This window comes from Thunnus thynnus, chromosome 6 (assembly GCF_963924715.1).
Source record: "Thunnus thynnus chromosome 6, fThuThy2.1, whole genome shotgun sequence".
Classification (NCBI taxonomy): domain Eukaryota; kingdom Metazoa; phylum Chordata; class Actinopteri; order Scombriformes; family Scombridae; genus Thunnus; species Thunnus thynnus.
Window position 1 is genome coordinate 33,539,888 of NC_089522.1, and position 21,588 is coordinate 33,561,475.

At 38.8% G+C, this 21,588-nt stretch overlaps 1 protein-coding gene across 1 annotated transcript; it reads right to left on the reverse strand.

Moving 5' to 3' along the window:
• Positions 1-418: 418 nt before the first annotated feature.
• On the reverse strand, positions 419-11,938 carry LOC137185238 (uncharacterized). The gene is made up of 6 exons (XM_067593586.1): positions 11,861-11,938; positions 11,543-11,779; positions 7,603-7,969; positions 6,958-7,284; positions 1,288-1,466; positions 419-856 (listed from the first exon to the last, which is right to left on the reverse strand). The coding sequence occupies exons 1-6, from the start codon at positions 11,936-11,938 to the stop codon at positions 734-736; spliced, it is 1,311 nt and encodes a 436-aa protein (XP_067449687.1). The 3' UTR covers positions 419-733.
• Positions 11,939-21,588: the final 9,650 nt, after the last annotated feature.

The following is a 21,588-nucleotide window of genomic DNA, read 5'->3' on the forward strand; positions in this document are numbered from 1 at the left end:
GTAAATGTGTCCAAAACAAAAGAAATAGTAATCTCACTAGAACACACAGATAGTTCCAACAATCATTCTTGACTTCAGTAAGTGTTGAACTCGTCCAGACCTACAAATACTTGGGAACTGTGTTTGATGACAGATTGACATTTAGTGACAGTACAGATGTTATTGTGAAAAAGGCTCAGTAGTGTCTGTGCTGTAAAATTAAAATTCAATTAAATTTAAAATACATTAACAAAAGAAAATGTAGTCAGTAGGCCATTGTAGAAGATGTAATGAAGACTTGTTTTGATCAGAAAAATTAAAAGTATGTTTCACACATCTAAACATGAAAACCAGTTAAATTTGACCCTAACACAATAGGAGGGTTAAATGATTTTAGCATCAGGCTGCAACATAACAAAATGTGAAAAAAGAGTCTGAATACTTTTTAAATGCACTGTAATATGCAATTTAGTCAAATATGAACATAATTTCTAGGAGACAGAGTTGGCTCAAAGGGTAGAAGAACAATATCAAATAACATCTACATTTTTGAAGACAGAATGAACATTTCAGAATAAGCAAGTAAGAAGAAACATGATCAGTTGTGTATCATCAGCATAGAGGTGAAAAATAGCATGTTTATAGATAATATCTGCTGATTTAACAAAAAAAAGAAAGAAAGTGGAACAAACTGGAACCTTGCAGCACATGTTAACCTGCACAGTACAGAATCCAGATCCAAATCCAAACATTATCATTTGTTTGCTGCGAGTGCAGAGTAGTTTTGGTCCGGATCGCTGCTGTCTGGATCCAGGTTCTGGTAGACGGAGTCTTCATACATGGAGACTGGAGGACAGTTCTTATAGCTGACAGATAACTGAAAATAAAACAGGAATGACATCAAACCTAAAATATAGCAGTAACCACGGTAACAGCCCAGATATTGTGTTCTTCAACTGTTTGCTGATATTTTAGTGATAACAACTCGGCAGGCCAGAGGTCTATTAACAATAATTATGATTTTATTTAATTATAGTTTTGTTCATATTAGTGAAGTAGTTGCAGCCATGAGATTGTTTGTTCCTAACTGCAAAAATAAAATGTCTGCCAACAGTAAGAGTTAACATGTTAACAAGGGCCACTGCCATTATTCCTTGTGTGTTTAAACTCTTTCTGACATTGTCATATTTGTATTTTGTAGATTTTTAAATGTGTGTGAATGAATTTTATATGTGTACTTGTTTGCAAACGTGCTTCCCCCTTGAGGGATGAATAAAGAATTTTTTAATTGAATTGAATGAGACATACATTGTTATTGAAAGTCACCACGATGTTTCTGCTGTCTGAGGTTCCTCTGGTGTTCAAATCAAAGTTCCTCCTCGTCTTCAGTTTGTAGAGGAGCAGCAGAACAACAGCCAACAGCACAACAACCACAGGCACGATTACAGCTGGAGGCAAGAAGTAACCTGGTTGAGGGACATAGGAGTCTGGTTGGGAAGGAAGACAGAGTGAGAGATATGTAGAAGTTTAAAAATCTGGGATCTTTTGTCTTGTATTAGAAGCTTAAAGGTTCCCTGTGGAGTTTTTGACCACAAGTAGCTTGTTTTTACGTGTGGATCTACGTTGTGCACATGTGGTTGACGTGATACACAATCCTGCCAGTGGTTTCATATCATCCCACTGATCTACAGGATGCAGGAACCTGCCCAGAAACACAGCAATGCACCAACAAAAGCAGGAGAGAAGAAGACCACAAGCAATGCAAGATTTAAAATACTAAATATAATCAGCTTTACAAATATTTATGATTGAGGAAACATATTCAACACTTATGTTGGACCTAAAGGATACACTCAGCATGTTTTGGTGAGTAACACTGAATATAAATATAACCTTGTTTACAAGAAAACTACACAGGAAACCTTTATCAAAAATGAGATCTTCCTGTTGAAAAAACATCTCAGTCTTTGGTCTGAATGTTTCTTGACTTGTCATGTGCTGACATCACATGTTAATTATCTTACATCATTAAAAACGTAGGATGTGTTTAAACATTAGACGTGAAGATAACAAGGAAATTTATTGTGAAATTAAATGTGACATGTTTTCTTCGAGGTGCTGAACTGTCTTATGTGCTGAAACACATGTTGGACCATCTTGTTATTCTTATTAGACAATGTTGTTATGCTGAATTTGACTGTTTTAAGAGGACGTTTTGTTGCAGAGAGACAGTGATGGACAGATGGACAGACATGAACTGTCCTGTACCTGTAAACTGCTCTGTGGTTTCAGGGAAAGATGATGAAGGTGTGAAGCTTCCTGAACTGGAGATTAAACTCTGTGTTGTTGTTGGTGTGGAGGCTGATGGGACTGATGTTGGAAAAGGTCGGAGAGTCCAGTTTGTTTTTGAAGTGGTTGGAGCTGTGAACAATGAAAACACATTTAAACAATCAGATACTGAATCAATAATGCAGAGAAATGAGATGCTGCTCTAGACAGAAAGATCATATTGACAGCATCCATCACATACACAAGAAATACGCAGCACTAAATATGTTAATGAAGTAAATGATGAAGATATGTTCTATTAATCATTAAAAAGTATTGTTATTTGGACAACTAGTATGACTCTGCCAACCTCAGCACTCCTCTTGTTGTCACAAATCAACTTCTGGCTGTAACCCGAAAAAACAGATATTTGTTTCTGTCATGTCATTTCCATCCACTCTTTAAATTTTGTATCCAATATTCCTTTTTTTAACATATGTTTTGGGCATTTTATGGCTCTATTTGATAGTGATAGTGGAGAGACACAGGACATGTGGGAAAAGAAAGTAGGAGGATGTGTTTTTGACCACAAGTAGCTTGTTTTTACATGTGGATCTACGTTGTGCACACGTGGTTGACGTGATACACAATCCTGCCAGTGGTTTCACATCATCCCACTGATCTACAGGATGCAGGAACCTGCCCAGAAACACAGCAATGCACCAACAAAAGCAGGAGAGAAGAAGACTGCAAGCAATGCAAGATTTAAAATACTTTATATAATCAGCTTTGCAAATATTTTATGATTGAGGAAACATATTCAACACTTATGTTGGAGCTAAAGGATACTCTCAGCATGTTTTGGTGAGTAACCCTTGTGACGACCCCTCTGCTCCACTAGGGGCTCCCGCATTCCGCTTGCTGGTTTCTTTTTTGTCTTGCAGGATCCAGGGCAGGGCGGAGGATCGTAATTGCCATCATGAGCCACACCTGGGCCCAGTGTGGTCATGACTATAAAGCTTGGCTGCCTACAGAGCTTCCCTCTCCTCCTTCATCGCGCCTGGTCCACTTCGATAGCGGCACGGCACGGCACAGCTGTTTTGTTTTTTTTGGTTACCGACATGCACACATCCACACATGCCTACATTACTGATTACTGACTTTCACGTTTGTTCCGTTATCATTTTGTAAATACACATATATCCTCAGCTACAAGACTCGTCTGGTCTCCCATATTTTGTCGCAGCCTGTGAGCCGGGCTGTGACACCCTGAATATAAATATAACCTTGTTTACAAGAAAACTACACAGGGAACCTTTATCATAAATGAGATCTTCCTGTTGAAAAAACATCTCAGTCTTTGGTCTGAATGTTTCTTGACTTGTCATGTGCTGACATCACATGTTAATAATTATCTTACATCATTAGAAACGTAGGATGTGTTTAAACATTAGACGTGAAGATAACAAGGAAATTTATTGTAAAATTAAATGTGAAATGTTTTCTTCTAGGTGCTGAACTGTCTTATGAGCTGAAACACATGTTGGACCATTTTGTTACTCTTATTAGACAACGTTGTTATGCTGAATTTGACTGTTTTAAGAGGACGTTTTGTTGCAGAGAGACAGTGATGGACAGATGGACAGACATGAACTGTCCTGTACCTGTAAACTGCTCTGTGGTTTCAGGGAAAGATGATGAAGGTGTGAAGCTTCCTGAACTGGAGATTAAACTCTGTGTTGTTGTTGGTGTGGAGGCTGATGGGACTGATGTTGGAAAAGGTCGGAGAGTCCAGTTTGTTTTTGAAGTGGTTGGAGCTGTGAACAATGAAAACACATTGAAACAATCAGATACTGAATCAATAATGCAGAGAAATGAGATGCTGCTCTAGACAGAAAGATCATATTGACAGCATCCATCACATACACAAGAAAAATGCAGCATTAAATATGTTAATGAAGTAAATGATTAAGAATATTTTATGTGAGTTCGTTCTATTATTATTAAGTCTTGTTATTTGATTTTTGATTACAGAAGAGTAAGAAAATAACATCCACAGGTTGGTTTTCTGACATTAAACATAAAAGCACAAATGTCTGAAAAGGTTTTTAAAAATCGTACAAACTGATTGTTGTAAATTTAAAAACTAACATTATAAAGGCAACACATTTTACATCAGATTACTTTGTGACTCTACAAATGAGTTTCATCTTTAGAAACATTTTAGAGTATGATGTCTTGAACATTAAGGAACCTGAGGAACCGTTCTTCTGTATGTTACCTAATGTTAATAGAAATATAGAAAAGGTCCCAGGTTGGACAACTAGTATGACTCTGCCAACCTCAGCACTCCTCTTGTTGTCACAAATCAAATTCTGGCTGTAACCCGAAAAATAAAATATTTGTTTCTGTCATGTCATTTCCATCCACTCTTTAAATTTTGTATCCAATATTCCTTTTTTTAACATATGTTTTGGGCATTTTATGGCTCTATTTGATAGTGATAGTGGAGAGAGACAGGACATGTGGGAAAAGAAAGTAGGAGGATGTGTTTTTGACCACAAGTAGCTTGTTTTTACATGTGGATCTACGTTGTGCACACGTGGTTGACATGATACACAATCCTGCCAGTGGTTTCACATCATCCCACTGATCTACAGGATGCAGGAACCTGCCCAGAAACACAGCAATGCACCAACAAAAGCAGGAGAGAAGAAGACTGCAAGCAATGCAAGATTTAAAATACTTTATATAATCAGCTTTGCAAATATTTTATGATTGAGGAAACATATTCAACACTTATGTTGGACCTAAAGGATACTCTCAGCATGTTTTGGTGAGTAACCCTTGTGACGACCCCTCTGCTCCACTAGGTGCTCCCGCGCTCCGCTTGCTGGTTTCTTTTTTGTCTTGCAGGATCCGGGGCAGGGCGGAGGATCGTAATTGCCATCATGAGCCACACCTGGGCCCAGTGTGGTCATGACTATAAAGCTTGGCTGCCTACAGAGCTTCCCTCTCCTCCTTCATCGCGCCTGGTCCACTTCGATAGCGGCGCGGCACGGCACAGCTGTTTTGTTTTTTTTGGTTACCGACATCCACACATCCACACATGCCTACATTACTGATTACTGACTTTCACGTTTGTTCCGTTATCATTTTGTAAATACACATATATCCTCAGCTACAAGACTCGTCTGGTCTCCCATATTTTGTCGCAGCCTGTGAGCCGGGCTGTGACACCCTGAATATAAATATAACCTTGTTTACAAGAAAACTACACAGGGAACCTTTATCATAAATGAGATCTTCCTGTTGAAAAAACATCTCAGTCTTTGGTCTGAATGTTTATTGACTTGTCATGTGCTGACATCACATGTTAATAATTATCTTACATCATTAGAAACGTAGGATGTGTTTAAACATTAGACGTGAAGATAACAAGGAAATTTATTGTAAAATTGAATGTGAAATGTTTTCTTCTAGGTGCTGAACTGTCTTATGTGCTGAAACACATGTTGGACCATCTTGTTATTCTTATTAGACAACGTTGTTATGCTGAATTTGACTGTTTTAAGAGGACGTTTTGTTGCAGAGAGACAGTGATGGACAGATGGACAGACATGAACTGTCCTGTACCTGTAAACTGCTCTGTGGTTTCAGGGAAAGATGATGAAGGTGTGAAGCTTCCTGAACTGGAGATTAAACTCTGTGTTGTTGTTGGTGTGGAGGCTGATGGGACTGATGTTGGAAAAGGTCGGAGAGTCCAGTTTGTTTTTGAAGTGGTTGGAGCTGTGAACAATGAAAACACATTGAAACAATCAGATACTGAATCAATAATGCAGAGAAATGAGATGCTGCTCTAGACAGAAAGATCATATTGACAGCATCCATCACATACACAAGAAATACGCAGCATTAAATATGTTAATGAAGTAAATGATTAAAAATATTTGAAGTGAATTTGTTCTATTATTATTAAGTCTTGTTATTTGATTTTTGATTACAGAAGAGTAAGAAAATAACATCCACAAGTTGGTTTTCTGACATTAAACATAAAAGCACAAATGTCTGAAAAGGTTTTTAAAAATTGTACAAACTGATTGTTGTAAATTTAAAAACTAACATTATAAAGGCAACACATTTTACATCAGATTACTTTGTGACTCTGCAAATGAGTTTCATCTTTAGAAACATTTTAGAGTATGATGTCTTGAACATTAAGGAACCTGAGGAACCGTTCTTCTCTATGTTACCTAATGTTAATAGAAATATAGAAAAGGTCCCAGGTTGGACAACTGGTGTGACTCTGCCAACCTCAGCACTCCTCTTGTTGTCACAAATCAACTTCTGACTGTAACCCGAAAAATAAAATATTTGTTTCTGTCATGTCATTTCCATCCACTCTTTTCTTTTAAGATTATTTTTGGACATTTTATGCTTTTATTTGATAGTGATAGTGGAGAGAGACAGGACATGTGGGGAGTAGAGGGATGACATGCAGCAGACAGTTCGGCCAGCTGGGAATGAAACTGAGGACTCGCTGCTCAGGGCGTTAGTGTCCATGTGATAACCACTCAGTTGTCAGGTCACCCCCAAAGTTCATTCTTTCTTATTTTAAATGAAAATATGACAACTTTTCATAATTTAAACCATCTAACAATTGACAGTCATTGAACAGAATGTGGACTGAAAATTAAATATAAAACTCACCATCTACAACAAAGATCGAGAACGTGTTGGATGAATCTGGAGACAAAGCTCTGCCGTAACCATACCTGTACCATCCTGTGTCTGACTTCTTCAGCTGTGTGATTATCACAGACAGTCCAAATACAGATCCTTCTCTATATTCAATGTTGTATCTGCCATTCTGAGCTCTGTTCTCTTCTGTTTCAACCAGGATGTCTTCTTCTTTTTTACATTCATCCTTACAGAAGAACCTCCTGCTTCCATAGACAGTATTGAGGCATCCATGTGTGACATTTCCTCCCACAGTTACTATACGGGAGAAACGAGTGTTGTCACCCAACGTTGCCGCTGAAAAGTTGAACAATCAACAGTTACTGTCTGTACTTCCTGTAAGATGCTGCAGTCTGATCACAATATTTCCTGCTTCACATTTACACAGATCCGCAGAGTCACACTGGGAGCTGCCCAGTTCAACCACAGTCTGACTGCTGGAGTAATGATTTCATCCAACATCGATACACTGAGTCAATATATCATAAACGTCTCACATTCTTCAACAACTTAATTAGATTCAATCTGACTTCATTTATTCTTAAGCTTCAGAATCATTAAATGGGATGAACATAGTAAATATATCAGGTTTTATGACTTTCAGTAGAAACTCACCATCTGTAACTATGAGGTCAAAGTCACAGTAAGAATCTGGGACCGAAGATCCACCCAAACCAAATCTGTACTGTCCTGAGTCTGACTTGGTCAGCTGTGTGAAGGTCACAGTCACAGTTCTTCTTCCAGAAGATCCGTCTTCATATCTGATGCTGTATCTGCCACTCTGAGCTGTGACATCATCTGTTTTAATGAGAATGTCTTCTTCTTTACATTCTCCTTTACAGAAGAACTTGGTGCTTCCAGATGAAGTCAAGTGGCAACTCAGTGAACCACTTCCTCCTTCAGCTCCAGCAAAAACACTTATTGCATTGACGAGTCCAGTGTTTCCATCCTGCAGTGCTGTTGGAAAGATGAACAGTGAATACTGATGATCAATACTTTGTGTATTGTAGACTTACTGTAAACAGACTGCAGATTAATGAGGGCTAATCCATCAGTTCACAGAGAAGCAGAGATGATACAGAGGCAGCCATTAGCAAAGTTTTCACTGACTGTACAGCAGTTGCTGTTGTTCTACTTGTAGCTGCAGTTGTAGTCACAGTGTCTCTGTGTAACGTCTGTTTTTCAATGTTTTTCTTTCGTACTTTCTAATATCAAACACATTAATGAGCAACAAATATTCATGATGGATGGTTCATATGTTTTGTTAAATTACATTTAGTTTAGTTAAATTACAAGATTAGATTATAGAGATGTTGTAATTAGTAACAGAATAATTTAGAGAACGACAGGAAAACTAATTAACATGACAGCATTATGAAAACTTGTGTGATACAAATCTGACATTTGTTAAAATGAACACAATGAATGTCCAGAAGCAGTTTGTGCTGCAGCTTTACAGACACAGTCAGGTAATCAGTCCTCACCTGATAAGAAGCAGAAGAACAGAACATGGTGGATATTCATTCTGAGTTTGATCCTGATGCAGAAAATCATCAAACTGTCAGAGAACTGCCTCTGTATGTCTGTCTGATCAATCAGGAAGCTGACGATGATTTAAGTTAACATTCCTTCCTCTTCCTGGCTCTCTCTCTCTCTCTCTCTCTCTCTCTCTCTCTCTCTCTCTTAAAGACGCCACTCTTTGTAACAATTAAAAGCCCTTGTCAATTTTGAATGCCGAAATTAAAATATATGCCAAAGTGTTAGCCATCAGACTTGAAACACATATGACCAAACCATCATGATCAGTCTGGTTTTATTAAAACCCATCAAGTGGCAGATAACATACGTAGATTACTCCATGTGATCAACTTCTCTCAGGATGTTCCCTCATCTTGTGCAGTCCTTTCTTTAGATGCTAAACAGGCTTTTGATCGCCTAGAGTGGGAATATTTATGGTATGTACTTGACAGATTCCACTTGGGTCCAAATTTCATTAAGATGATAAAATCGTTATACGCTAATCCCTCAGCTATGGTCATTACAGCGAATATTTTTTCATCTTCCTTCCCCATATCACGGGGTTCTAGGCAGGGATGCGTTCTGTCACCTTTATTATTTGCCCTTTCACTTGAGCCATTAGCTCAAAAGATAAGGTAGCATCCACTGATTTCTCCAATTACTTTTTGTAACACATCTCACCACATATCATTATTTGCAGATGATATTTTACTTTACTGAGATAGTGTCCTAACCCCCATTCCTCAAGTCCTGGATACTTTCAAAGAATTTAGTGCTTTGTCAGAGTATGAGATTAAGTGGTCTAAGTCATCATTACTTCCATTAAATTCATTTTTTGACCCCTCAACCATACCTTCACACATTCCAGTGGTGAAGTCCTTCAAATATCTGGGAGTGGATATTTTTCCATCCCTATATTTACTTACAACTAAAAACTTTCAGGGTATTTGAAATCCTCAAGGGATACTGGGACAAGATTCACAGTCTCATCTCTAAATTTATTTGGAAGGGCAAGCATCCTCGCCTAAAACTGACAACTCTGCAGCGTGGTAGACAGGAAGAAGGACTAACTGTCCCGAACTTCAGGTTGTATTTTTGGTCTTTTGTGTTGTGCCCATTATCAATCTGGTTAGACCCCAATGCATCAGTCTCATGGCGGGCTCTTGAGGAAAACCTTGCCTCCCCACATCACTTACAAGACCCAACATATTCAAGCCTGTCTCCTAAACTCTTCAAATCCAAGCTGGGCCCTATTATGTCTTTCCTTTTAACAACTTGGCACTTTGTAGAAAAAGCAACTCACTCTCAGTTAAAGTGACATAATCACAGTCCCATTTTTCATAATTATGCTCTTCTTACAGGCGTTACCCCGTTTTCATTTCCTCAATGGAGTAATAGAGGCATCCACTGTTTGTCTGACATTTGTAATGAGGATGGTCTCAGAACATTTAATGACTTGTGAACAACATATAACCTACCTGGCTTCTCCTTTTTCTTATACCTACAACTCAGAGCATCCATGGGCGCTCATGGTGTTCCCTGGGGGCAACCTCTCTATACCCATGAACTCCATCTCTTATTTAATGTGAGTTCGGTCAAGTGGTTTAGTTTCCAAGGTTTATAACTTGTTACTGAATTCTTCGTGTGGTCCTCTCACTGTCCATCAGGTGTAGGAAAGAGAGTTTGAACATCTTGGTGGTGAGATTTCTTCTGCATTATCAAATCTTCTGGGGGTGCACATTCCATTGTCCCAGATTGTTGATTCTGAACGATACTTAACCTACCATCTACCAAATTTTTTATCTTATTTGCAGGTATTACTGCAGCGGAAAAAATGCTAGCTCTTAGATGGAAACCTCCTCATTCCCTTACCTATACTCAATGGATGATGTCTTTTCTGAGTATTTTGTACATGGAACAATCCATAGCTAGAATACATGGAGCTAAAGAATCGACTGTCCAGTCATGGGCCTCTGCAATAGCAGAGGTTAAACAGATGTTGGTTTGAATATGTTTTCATGTGACATTATAAGATATGCAATTGTAAGTTGATATAATATTGTAATTTTATGCATTTCTCCAGCATGTATTGATGAACTATTGTGGGTTTTATTGTTACCAATAAAAACAATTGGTAACAAAAAAATATATATAGTTATGAGGTATAAAGACATTTTATTAAGTCTCAGTATTTATTATAACTTCTCCTATGAAGACATATTTTATATTATTATAACTGAGTTTTACTATGTTGTCATTCATTATCCATTTATACAGCAGCAAACACGTCTGGGTGCCAACAAGAGTTATAACCATTTATCGCCAACAAGAGTTATAACCATTTATCAAATATCTATATACAGTTTATAAATAATACATATGGGGAGGGTATTCAAGACAACTGTTACTGATATATTTTTAATATTATATATATTTTTATTCATAAATCAAACTAATTGAAGGAAGCAATCAGAAAATGTTCAGTTAAGCCTTTGTTCAGAAAAAAAAGTTAGTGCAGTGACAGATATCTTGGCTGTCATTGAGACTTTATCACAACTGCTCACTGCAAACTTTCCTGAACTTTCCTGAAGTTTGCAGTCAGCAGAAACAACAAGTTTCAAGTTTGAAGTCAGCAAGAACAACAAGTTTGAAATTTGCAGTCATCAGAAATAAGTTTGAAGTTTGAAGTCAGCAGAAACAACAAGTTTGAAGTTTACAGTCATCAGAAATAAGTTTGAAGTTTGCAGTCAGCAGAAACAAACAGAAACAAGTTCTGAATCTGAAGATCTGTATTTTTTGTCCTCTTTGTACAAACTAGTGACTTTTCTGTGTATAAAAACGCTGTCTGTTTCACACACTGACCACAAAACGCTCACTGAGAGGGAGAATCACTGGGGAAGCAGCGCTTGCTTCTCTCTTTTCTGCTCATGGAGGCGGTTATCCACACAAATGGCAAAGGAATTCGAATCAACAAGTTCAGCAGGTTCAGGATAAGATACTAATTTGTCTTTAATTAAATCAGACAAGGGAAAAATACAGGTTGGAGCGACTCCTCATTCCCTCCACTTTCTGCTGACACCTTTCGGAACTCCATGGCGTATTCTGCAACACTCTGGAGACCTTGGTAGAGGGAGGAAAGTCTCTTGGAAGCATCCCTAACCCCTACTGGATGGTCAGTCACCTTACAAATCTCCAAAGTAATGTCACACAGGTCAGGGCGTTTCCCCAGAGGAGGCCCATGAGGAAAGCATTTTATCGTGGAGTAAGACTGCTGCTGTTGGAAAACAAGATCACTTTGAATTAGGAATTATTGACATAATCTCAAATTTCCATCATACCATTTAGGAGAGGAAACCTGTGGTTCCCTAGCATACGGGTTTAGTCTATTCTGGATGCTGGACACGTTCCTGCAGAGCTTGCGGAGGCTGTCCATTACGTCCCGCAGAGTCTGGCTATGCTTGGATATGCTTACTGTCATGTATCAAGGCTGAACCCACATTCAGATGCTAGACAAGCAGGCAAGGTGAAAATAAGTGTTTTATTGAGACAGGCAGGGATGGTGAGATGGTGGCTGGGTGGTGTTTGGGCTGAGGTTGGGGAGAGGACTCCGGGAGGAGGCTTGGCAGAGAGAATCCTGAGGTCATGTGAACTATAGCAGAGTTAGTTTAGTGACCAGCTGTGTATGCATGTTGTAAATGATCCTCTCCAATATTTTGCTGAGTAGACTAATTGGCCCAACAGAATGCAGCCCACTGTATCTTTTGGCAATTATATGACTTTAGATTCTTTCCATAGTGCAGGGCACAGAACTTGTCAAGCATCTGTTAAAAATATGACATATAGGGATAGATAAATATCTGGTGTTACGTCCCTAGTCTAGGGGAAACCTGGACATAACATGTTTAGAGCCCCCGCACTTCCCAGGCCCAAGAACGGTCAGCCCGACAACCATCAAAGTTCACTGTGGCAGTTTATTTTGCAGAACTTCGGAGCTGAGCAATGCCAAAAACAACAACCGAAACTAAACTAAACCCCCACCCTAAACTTCCCTATCGAAAAACAAAAATAGAAACAAAAGACATGGCATAACCTAACTCTCCTCAAGAAAAACAGGAGAAAAAAGGTTCACACAAAAACTACTAGTAGGATGGGCCTCCATTGTTGGACATGGGAGAGAGAGAGAGCGGGAGCTGGCATCAGCTGGTGTTTAAATCATCCGTTCTGGCCAATCAGCTGTCCCGGCACCCAGGCCAATCAGGGAGCACCACCTGCACGTAATCAGACATGCACACACTAGAGGGGTAAGGAAGAGAGAGAGCAGTTATTGTCAAAATAGAAATACAGATGGCCAGCAGGAGCAAAAACCACAATAATGACCAAGGGTCATAACACTGGCTGCAGCTTTGAGTAGTTTGCTATCCATATTGTCAATACCTGAAGATATATCATTAGAAAGGTGTTTTTAACCATATCTACATGTACTTGTTTGAACTCAAATGTGCACTGCTTCTCCTTTATAATATTGTTCTTAATCAAAGCATATGACAGAGAGCTATGCGGTGGAGCCATGCTAGCTCTTAATCGTTCAATTGTTAAAATAATTTGCAATTTCCTAAGGCTTTATGATAGAAACACCTTCACAGCTCACAGCTGGCTGGCAGGCTGTGAATGAAACAACAGTCCTGTTGGGACTGGCTGTCAGTGCAGGGTTCTTGTATGGAAATGGTGATGGCTTGATAGGTGTATTGATTCCAGATGATGGGCAGGTGTGCAGAGAAAGAGAGAGAGAGAGAGAGAGCAAGGGGGTAAAGGGAACTAACAGAGAGATAAAACCAAAATAGGCAGGCCTATTCCATAGGCAGGCAGATGTCACAGAGGAGGGGTCATGACAGTTCAGGTGTTTTGTTTTGGGGTCACAGTCAATAACAGCCATATTTCTCATTATAAATTATTCAGTATTATTCCCCCTTATCCCCTTCAAAGTCTCCCTGAGATGTGACACACATCTCTTCTCCCATTCCTAGAGACATTTTGTGTAGTTATCTTTTGTCAGTGTGTTCAGAGCCTCCTGCATTTCTTCCACAGTGGCGAATCTTGTCCCTTTCAACCCCAATTTTAGTTTCACCAAGCCGTGAATGTGGCCAATTTTTTTTCCTAGGATGGAAAAGTCAAGACCCACCCTTCTCTGCCTCTGATTGGCTAGTACTCGTTGCCGTCGTTGGTTTGGTTGGTTTGGTTTAGGCATGAGGAGTGAGCCCTTCAGAAAGTAACAGTTTTGATTGGTGCAAGAGTTTCAAGGTGATACCTCGTGGTTGAAACATCTTATCTTTAATGTCCAAGTAAGGAGTAACCGGTGATGTAGGGGCATCTCTGGGCAAAAGGCTTTTATTGATACAGCTCCCAACCCAGAGTTGGGAGAACTGAAAGCCAACTTTGATGTGTAGAGTGATGCTTTTCCATCTTCCCTTGGAGCTTCAATAAACTTTCATTTGTGGCACACAGAGATCTTGACTGAAGAGTCTTTATTTTCCCACCCTGCACTCATGCTGTCAATGACTTTCAGGAATTTGAGTGTCCCCCTCACATATTCTAAGAACACCTAACAGTATGATGCCCTTGAATAAAGGATGACCTTTTCAATAAAGGACCTAAAGCCTAATTTCTCTAATTCCTCTCTCCTCACATGGTTTCCTTGTGTCTCTCCATGCACCCGCGGTGGGAGGGGCTAAGATGAAAGGAAAAGATGCAAGTGAGGGAAATGTGGACACAGTGAAGAGACAAATAAGAGACTTGTCACCTGTAGCGCTACCTGGGATTGCTTTACACACTGTGGCATCATCTTGTGGTTAAATCAAAACAAATCATCCAAATTCCAGTTTCATTTCCAATAAATTGTATGAAAGCTTAATAATAACAGTTAGATTGAGCTTGTAAGGAAACTCCTCAAGTCACTGCAGTCTATGTGGTGTGTTTAATCTATTTTTCCAAAATGCTTCACATTTCAAAAGCAGCAGATCCAGAAGCCACCTCACTTATTGCTGTTCACTTTCTCAAAGCCTTGATAGTGAAGACCAGAAATTGTGTCTGTGCTGTAGAAAATGTTGTGCTAAAGAAGTTAGATCGTGTCTCTAATAGTGTTTTTATGTTCTGAAATCTGAATTTACAATTGTCGTTTTGTCTTCCTCACATACATCAAGCCACATGGACATTTCAGCATGTAAACAACTGCTGGCACAAGTAATATGTCACTTCAAATGCCCCATTAAAGGTCTGTGCTGAACAGGGATGCCTGAACTCTTTAGTGCAAGTTGTGTTGTTGAACGTATGAGGTTATCATTGACTTCAGGATGACTTTTCAAATCTGAGAATGGTGAATCAATGAGAAAGATTTTTGCCTCTCGTTTGCAAAAAGAGGAGAGAAAAATGTACTGAAACAGTTTTAGGAGACAAATTAAAGACGACTTGACTGAAAAAGTCACAGTCTATTTGGATGAGAAAAAGTTGAACGAGTGTTTTGATGTTGCTGAGGAGCTGATGAAACCTGAAACTCCTCAACAAGCAGCAGGGGCAGCAGGAGCAGCAGGAGCAGCAGGAGCCCAGGTAAATCATCAACACCTGTTTGCTTCATCTTGAGCTTTCTATTTGACTTTCTTTGTCATTTTCATCTGTATTTTTTAAGATTCTCTGAGTGTCAGTGTCTCACCAGCAGAGGCTGTTTTGCTCTTAATGACAAAGTATAAATCTGCTGCAGCCTTGAATTATGGTGTTATATTAAAATAAAATAATAAATATTAGTGTTTATTATATTAATGTTTTTTTATTTATCCTGCAAGATGTTATGTTTGCAACAGTTCATTTTTGTTTTAAATGAAACTGTCACTAACTGTATATGATTCTTAGCAGGGAGCAGGAACACCAGGTGGACAACCAGGGTCAGAGGTAAATAACACCCACATGTTTCTATTTATATGTTTGTCTGACTGTGTGACTCCAGTTTCAGATCAACCTGTCGCTAATACTTAACTAACTTGTCTAACACTATAAATTACAAATCTTTTGGATCCTGCAGTTTCTTCACCATTGTGAGACTGACTGTCATGTGATCAATACAAAGGCCACTAGAGGTCGTTGCTCCATCAGTTTTCACTCTGATGTGCACACAGTGAGACCTAGGAGACCTAAAGAACAGATCAGAGATTATGTTTAATCACTCTGTGTCTGAGCCTATATACCAAATATAAGCTCCATGCATATTCTGTCCTCAGATTAAAAAATTATGTTCCATTTAAAATCGTGTTTTCTCTAAACAGGGGGCACTTCTTTTGGCCGGACATCCAGGTTCATCAGACATGCAGTAAAAACAGACCTACTGTATTTATAGTCAGCTGTAGTCTGTAATCATAAAGTTGATGATTGGACACAGACTGGGAATTTTTTGTTGATTTGGTTTTTTGTAATAACATTTTTTAAGACGTTTCTGTTGTGGTTCATATTTTCTGTATTGGACTCGCTTTCAGCAACCAGTACGGTGCATATATATAGCATAGCCTAAAATTTTAAATGCCGACAACGCCACCTTGGGGTTATCACTTTTGGATAAGGGGGCTGCATCACCTGTTGAGTAGCCTATGCAGTGTTTCAACCCCAAAAGTCTTCCTTGTGGGCAAAGAAATCCTTCCTCCCACTTGCGCAGCAGAGCTGCTAACTGACCTTGCTCATCCTGGGTCAGGTCTGGTCGATCAGCCAGCTTCAGCACTACAAACACTTTGTCTTCCTCCACGACATAACTGGCATCTATCAACCCCACCTCCACCAGACCATCAGCGCCAGGCTTCAGGCTGACATCACATGTTCCACATACTTTTTTCTTTTAGGCACTTTTAGCTGCACCCAGTGTGACCATGCCGTGGTGATTTCTGTTTCCATTACCAGTTTTACCGTGCCTAGTTGTGCTGAGTGGCGCCAGAGTTGGACCATCTCTGGAGTTGGGTTAAAGCATGCCTAACCCACCTCCAAACAACTTCCTCGGGTAACATCTCGCTAACTTGAATCTCTGTAGTTTGAGGTTTAGTTTCTCTCCTGTCTCTCTGTTTGTACTTTCAAGTATTTCCTTTATTTGATCATTTCCTGATCACTTTCAGCCGTATTGGAGCCGCATTAAGTTACTGCAGATTAATACATGTCATGCTGCTGCTGCTTGCATGGATGTATGTTTCAACTACCTGAAATAGTCTGTCCAGCTTCTGGTAACGTCTTATGGAGACATGGAAATTACGCAGGTTATGAATGTGAATGGGAACTCTGTTAAAAGTCCAATACTGTCAGTGTCTCTCAGTCTGTGGAGCCACTAGTACAACAGGAATGCCAGCAGCTGATGTCCTTGGTGTGTGGTCCCTCCTCTTACACACGGCTGTTCCTGGCTCCTGTTTAACTGGTGCTCTGTCCTGGGGGAAACAGGAAATAACCACCAGTATCCTGCAGACACACCAACCCTGATTTGCCACCACTTGCCTGGCCCCACAGCTGGCCCTGCCAGTGTCTGCTGCAAAACAATGGAGATAAATACATACAGTTTTCCTGGGTGGCAGCGCCGGGCTGGAGTATTCACGCTAAGTGATCATGGGCTGCTGCGCCTTTGGCTCCTGTGGGGGTTGTCTTCTGGTCTTGGGGTTCAGGGGAGAAGGCCTTGCTGTTCTGTGTCAGGCTCTTGGTGGTTCCCTGCTGTGATTCCTTCTCTCCTGCCTGAGTCTCTGTGCTGCTACGCTCTCCATTTTTAACAGAGGTCAGTGCCTGTCTCCGACAAAACACTACTGCATGCTATAACACAATACCATAAAAACACAACAATCCAATGAAGCAAGAACTGATGAAAAGGGTTATTAAAAAACACAACAAATGCAATAGAACACACAATAAATAATCTAAAACTTGCAAACAAGAAATAATTAAAACATGCATAAAACCCCGTAGCACTGACCCTGTCATGTTTTGTTTGAGGTGGGGCTTTATATTTATTTATTTGTAATTTGTTTATTTGTTGTCTATATAGTGTTTAAAACACATTAATTACTGTTTTTCACAGAGCTGTAACAGAACACACATGGTACAAATGACAGAGAGCAAAAAAATATAAAACAAGGATCATGTTACAACAATTTCATGTTTTCTCTCTAAATGTGTTTCTGTCATCACTCACTGTGTTAAATGGTTTTCAGGAGGAAGGAAGTCCACCTCTATCAGAGGTAAATCGGTTACTTCCGTCTCGAGGGAATTTGAGGACGCTGGTTGCAGCAGCGGTCTCTCTCGGATCCAGGAATGTGTTCGGGTGAACACGGGCGAAGTCTCGTCTCGTCCGGCGAGGGGAGTCTTCGATGAGGGGAAAACACGTGATTGGGGTACCCCCTTTAGTCAGCTGACTCCAAGAGGAACAGCAGCTACTCCTAGCTCAGTGACATGGGAAAGGCGTGTGCTTCAGGGCATGTTCAGTTTTTAAAGGGGCGGTGACATCATGGCTGCGTCATCAGGACGCTCCGCTGTGCAGGAGCATCTCCGCCAATGAGACTGTATGTTGACTGCTCCCTGCTGAGGTGTGAAAATCACAAAGCATCCTTGGAAATGGAGTTTGCAATGGACTCCCATTGTCTGAAAGCAGCATTTTTGGTGCTATTCATTTGTCTCAGGGAAAACAAAGGAATAAAGCACCTTGTGGTCAGGCCTCACAGGTTACATGTGGGCCTTCTTTGTGTGACCTCGTGGTTTGAGGCCCAACATCATTATCATCATCATCATCATCATCTTCACTCACTGTGTTAAATGGTTTTCAGGAGGAAGGAAGTCCACCTCCATCAGAGGTAAATCTACCAATCTATCAACAATTCCAGTTTCAGACCAATAATAATGATACAAATCTTGTAAATCACATGTGGATCCTTCTGTTTTCACCACTGTGAGACTGACTGACATGTGATCAGTACAGAGGTCACTAGAGGTCGCTGCTCCGTCACTTTTCACTCTGACATGCAAACAGTAGAGTTTAATCAGGAGGTTCTGACTTTGACTGTAGCTGCTCTATCAGCCCCGACTGTAAGTGAGGTTTACATACTAATCAATTAATTGATCTGACTATCAATCAAAGCCATTGGTCATGATGCTGCTGTAACTTCATAGTTGATGTCACTTTCACCAAACAAATTTCATATATATAAATACTGTTGACTCTGGACTTGTTCTATAATGTGTTCTATGAGATGACTGACTGAAGTTGTGTTTTTCTAACAGAATCAGCACCTTATACAGCTGGAAGCAGGTCCATCATGGACGGGAAAAATGACCTTTTCATCAATTTCTGTGAGAACTTTGGTCCATCTGAGACCTAACTCAATAATTAAAAAAAAACAGTTTTAAACAGACTTTAATTTCTATTTCATTGAATGTAATTTCTTCTTTTTATTTGTAGGATAATACATGGTGTAAAGTGATCACTGCACTTCTCCTTTTTCAAAGATGTAAAAGTTAAGTCTAAAATATAAAAAATTGTAAAACTTAAAGGTCCAGTATCTCTAAATTGTATTGAATACAAATGGTGAGTTATTTAGCACCACTGCAGCTGAGAGTCAGACACAGAAAGAAACAGTTTGTCTTTAAGTTTAATGGAAGTTTTGTTTATTTTTGTATGATAATAAGAGTAAAAACACAGAAAGAAATATACATTTACAAACAAAAAATAATTTTTTTTTTGATTCATTAAAGCTACAGAAAACTAAAAATCATGAATTTGTTACTGTATCAGTTTTACATTCTGTTTAATAGGAAAGTAATCAATATATAATCAATATAATGGTTAATACATAACAAAACATGTCAAAGTTCATTTGGTAACAGTTCTTCATTTACAGAATTTTTCCACCAGACAGCGCTGACAAATTTATATTTACACATTAAAATGTCTCAGTGCAAAAATTAAAAATCATCCTGCGTGATTATCATGTTCAGTATATCTGAGAGATGAAGACTAGACTAATTACAGTAAAAAATTAAAATTAAACATGCAGACATGAGAACATTTCTACAGAGAAAGAGGAAACATTTAATTTAAATGTGAACAGAGAAACAGCTGATAGAAAACATCTTTCAATTCCTGATGAACACATTATATTTGCAGTAAAACAATAACATTTGTTGACTATAGAGGCATCTATCATGTAGAAGTTTAAGCATCATCAGACTTCTGGATTTCTGTTATGTGGGATGAGTCTCTGCAAAAATAAAAATTGAGAACCAGTCAAAGGGGTACAGAAACTACTAATGTATGGAGACCCAAAGGGCTCAATATTTGAAAATAAGATATTCAGAAATAAATAATCATATACATAAATACAGATAAATATGTAATATGACCATGAAATTGTTAAATAATTCAATACATTTTCAAGATTTAGCTCATTATTATGAAATGTTATTTCTTTTCATAAGTACATTTATTCCAGGTCATTTTCATTTTATCCCTGCAGTTTTTACATCATTTTTTCTACAGGACAGAACCAGTCATGTGATTGGCTGTTCACTCATTCAGACCAAAGCAACAGCCAATCACAGAATGGACTCTGTCCTGTTTGTTGGTTGATAGAAAAGGCTTTGTGATAGAAATGGCATTCTAATATTATATAATATATATAATTTAAAACCCTTTTAAAACAAGTTTTCTTGTTCAATTTTAAAACAAAACTATTAAATCACAATTAAAAGACGGAGGAAAGGAAGATAAGAATAGAAATGACATTCTGTTTGTTTGTATTTTTTAAAGCAGTATATAAAGAAGTAGTATGATATTTTTCTTTACTTTGAGTTTTTTAAATCTATCTTTCAGATGCTAATTTAATTAATGAAATTATAACTGCAGTAAAAACAATCAACTGACTATGATTAAAAACTGAAACATCTCTAGACCTCATACAGGTCAGCACAGGAGTGATACTGATTGGAAACATTTTCTTGTTGAGCTGAAACAAAACATCCTGTGATCATAATCAGCAGAGAAATGAATCGAGACCAAACAAACATTAAGAAGGTTAAAGAGATAGACAGACAGATTGTTGATGAAAGAGACTGATTGATTGATAGATTAATTGATTTCCCCAAAAAGTTTAGTGAGACAAACAAGTCTGTTGCAAAAAATGTCCTTAAGCTTGAACCTGAGGGTTAAGTGTATTCATTTACCTCTGTTTCATTTGAAAAGCCTCCTGCTTCCTGCAAAGTAATTTTACGCTGTAAACAATAATTTTGGAAAGCACATAACAGCCAATGTTCTCATGATTTATTACTCATTGAGTTAAAAATGTAATTGGATTATTTCACAATTTCATGATAAGTCATTCTTCAGTGTTTGTTGAAACAAGTGATGCTGTCAGTTTTCTTGGGAGGACAGTAAACACTGTCACTATTTTACCTTTAATTACTTTTAATTTAAATATTTATTTACAACAGGAGGAGGATGCGCTGCATGGGTCTGATGGCTCATGTGACAGGTGCTCTTTAGTTTAGGGTGACCATATTTTCAAACCCCTAAAACACGACCCTTAAATTTATGTTACCGACGGGCCAGAGTGCGAGGTCCCAACCAACGCTGCTTGCAGCTTTAATTAGCTTTAATTCAAGCTGTATCTTGTATCTGATCTTGTGTCTGTTCTGTTTCTTTCTTTCTTTCTTTCTGTCTTTCTTTATTATCTCGCCACTTCAGACCTAAATTTGACCCCCTAAACATGTTCAAAAACTCACCAAATTAGGCACGTCTTGTGAAAAATTTGATAAAATGTAAAAATTATCCCCCAAAGTGCCAAAATGTGCTCTCTAGCGCCACCTATGTAACTAAAATGGCCGCCACAGCCTGTAGGAATGTCATAGAGAGATCAAACCAAAACTCAAATATTATCAGGTTTGCATGATATTACGTAGTCTGTTCTCAACAACATAAACTACAACATGCCTTTATTTCGCGGGTGTGTTTGTTACTTTGTAGATGTTTTCTAGCTCCAAATCACCACTTCATGCACTGTCCAAAAAACGCCTATGTATGAAGAAGTCCAC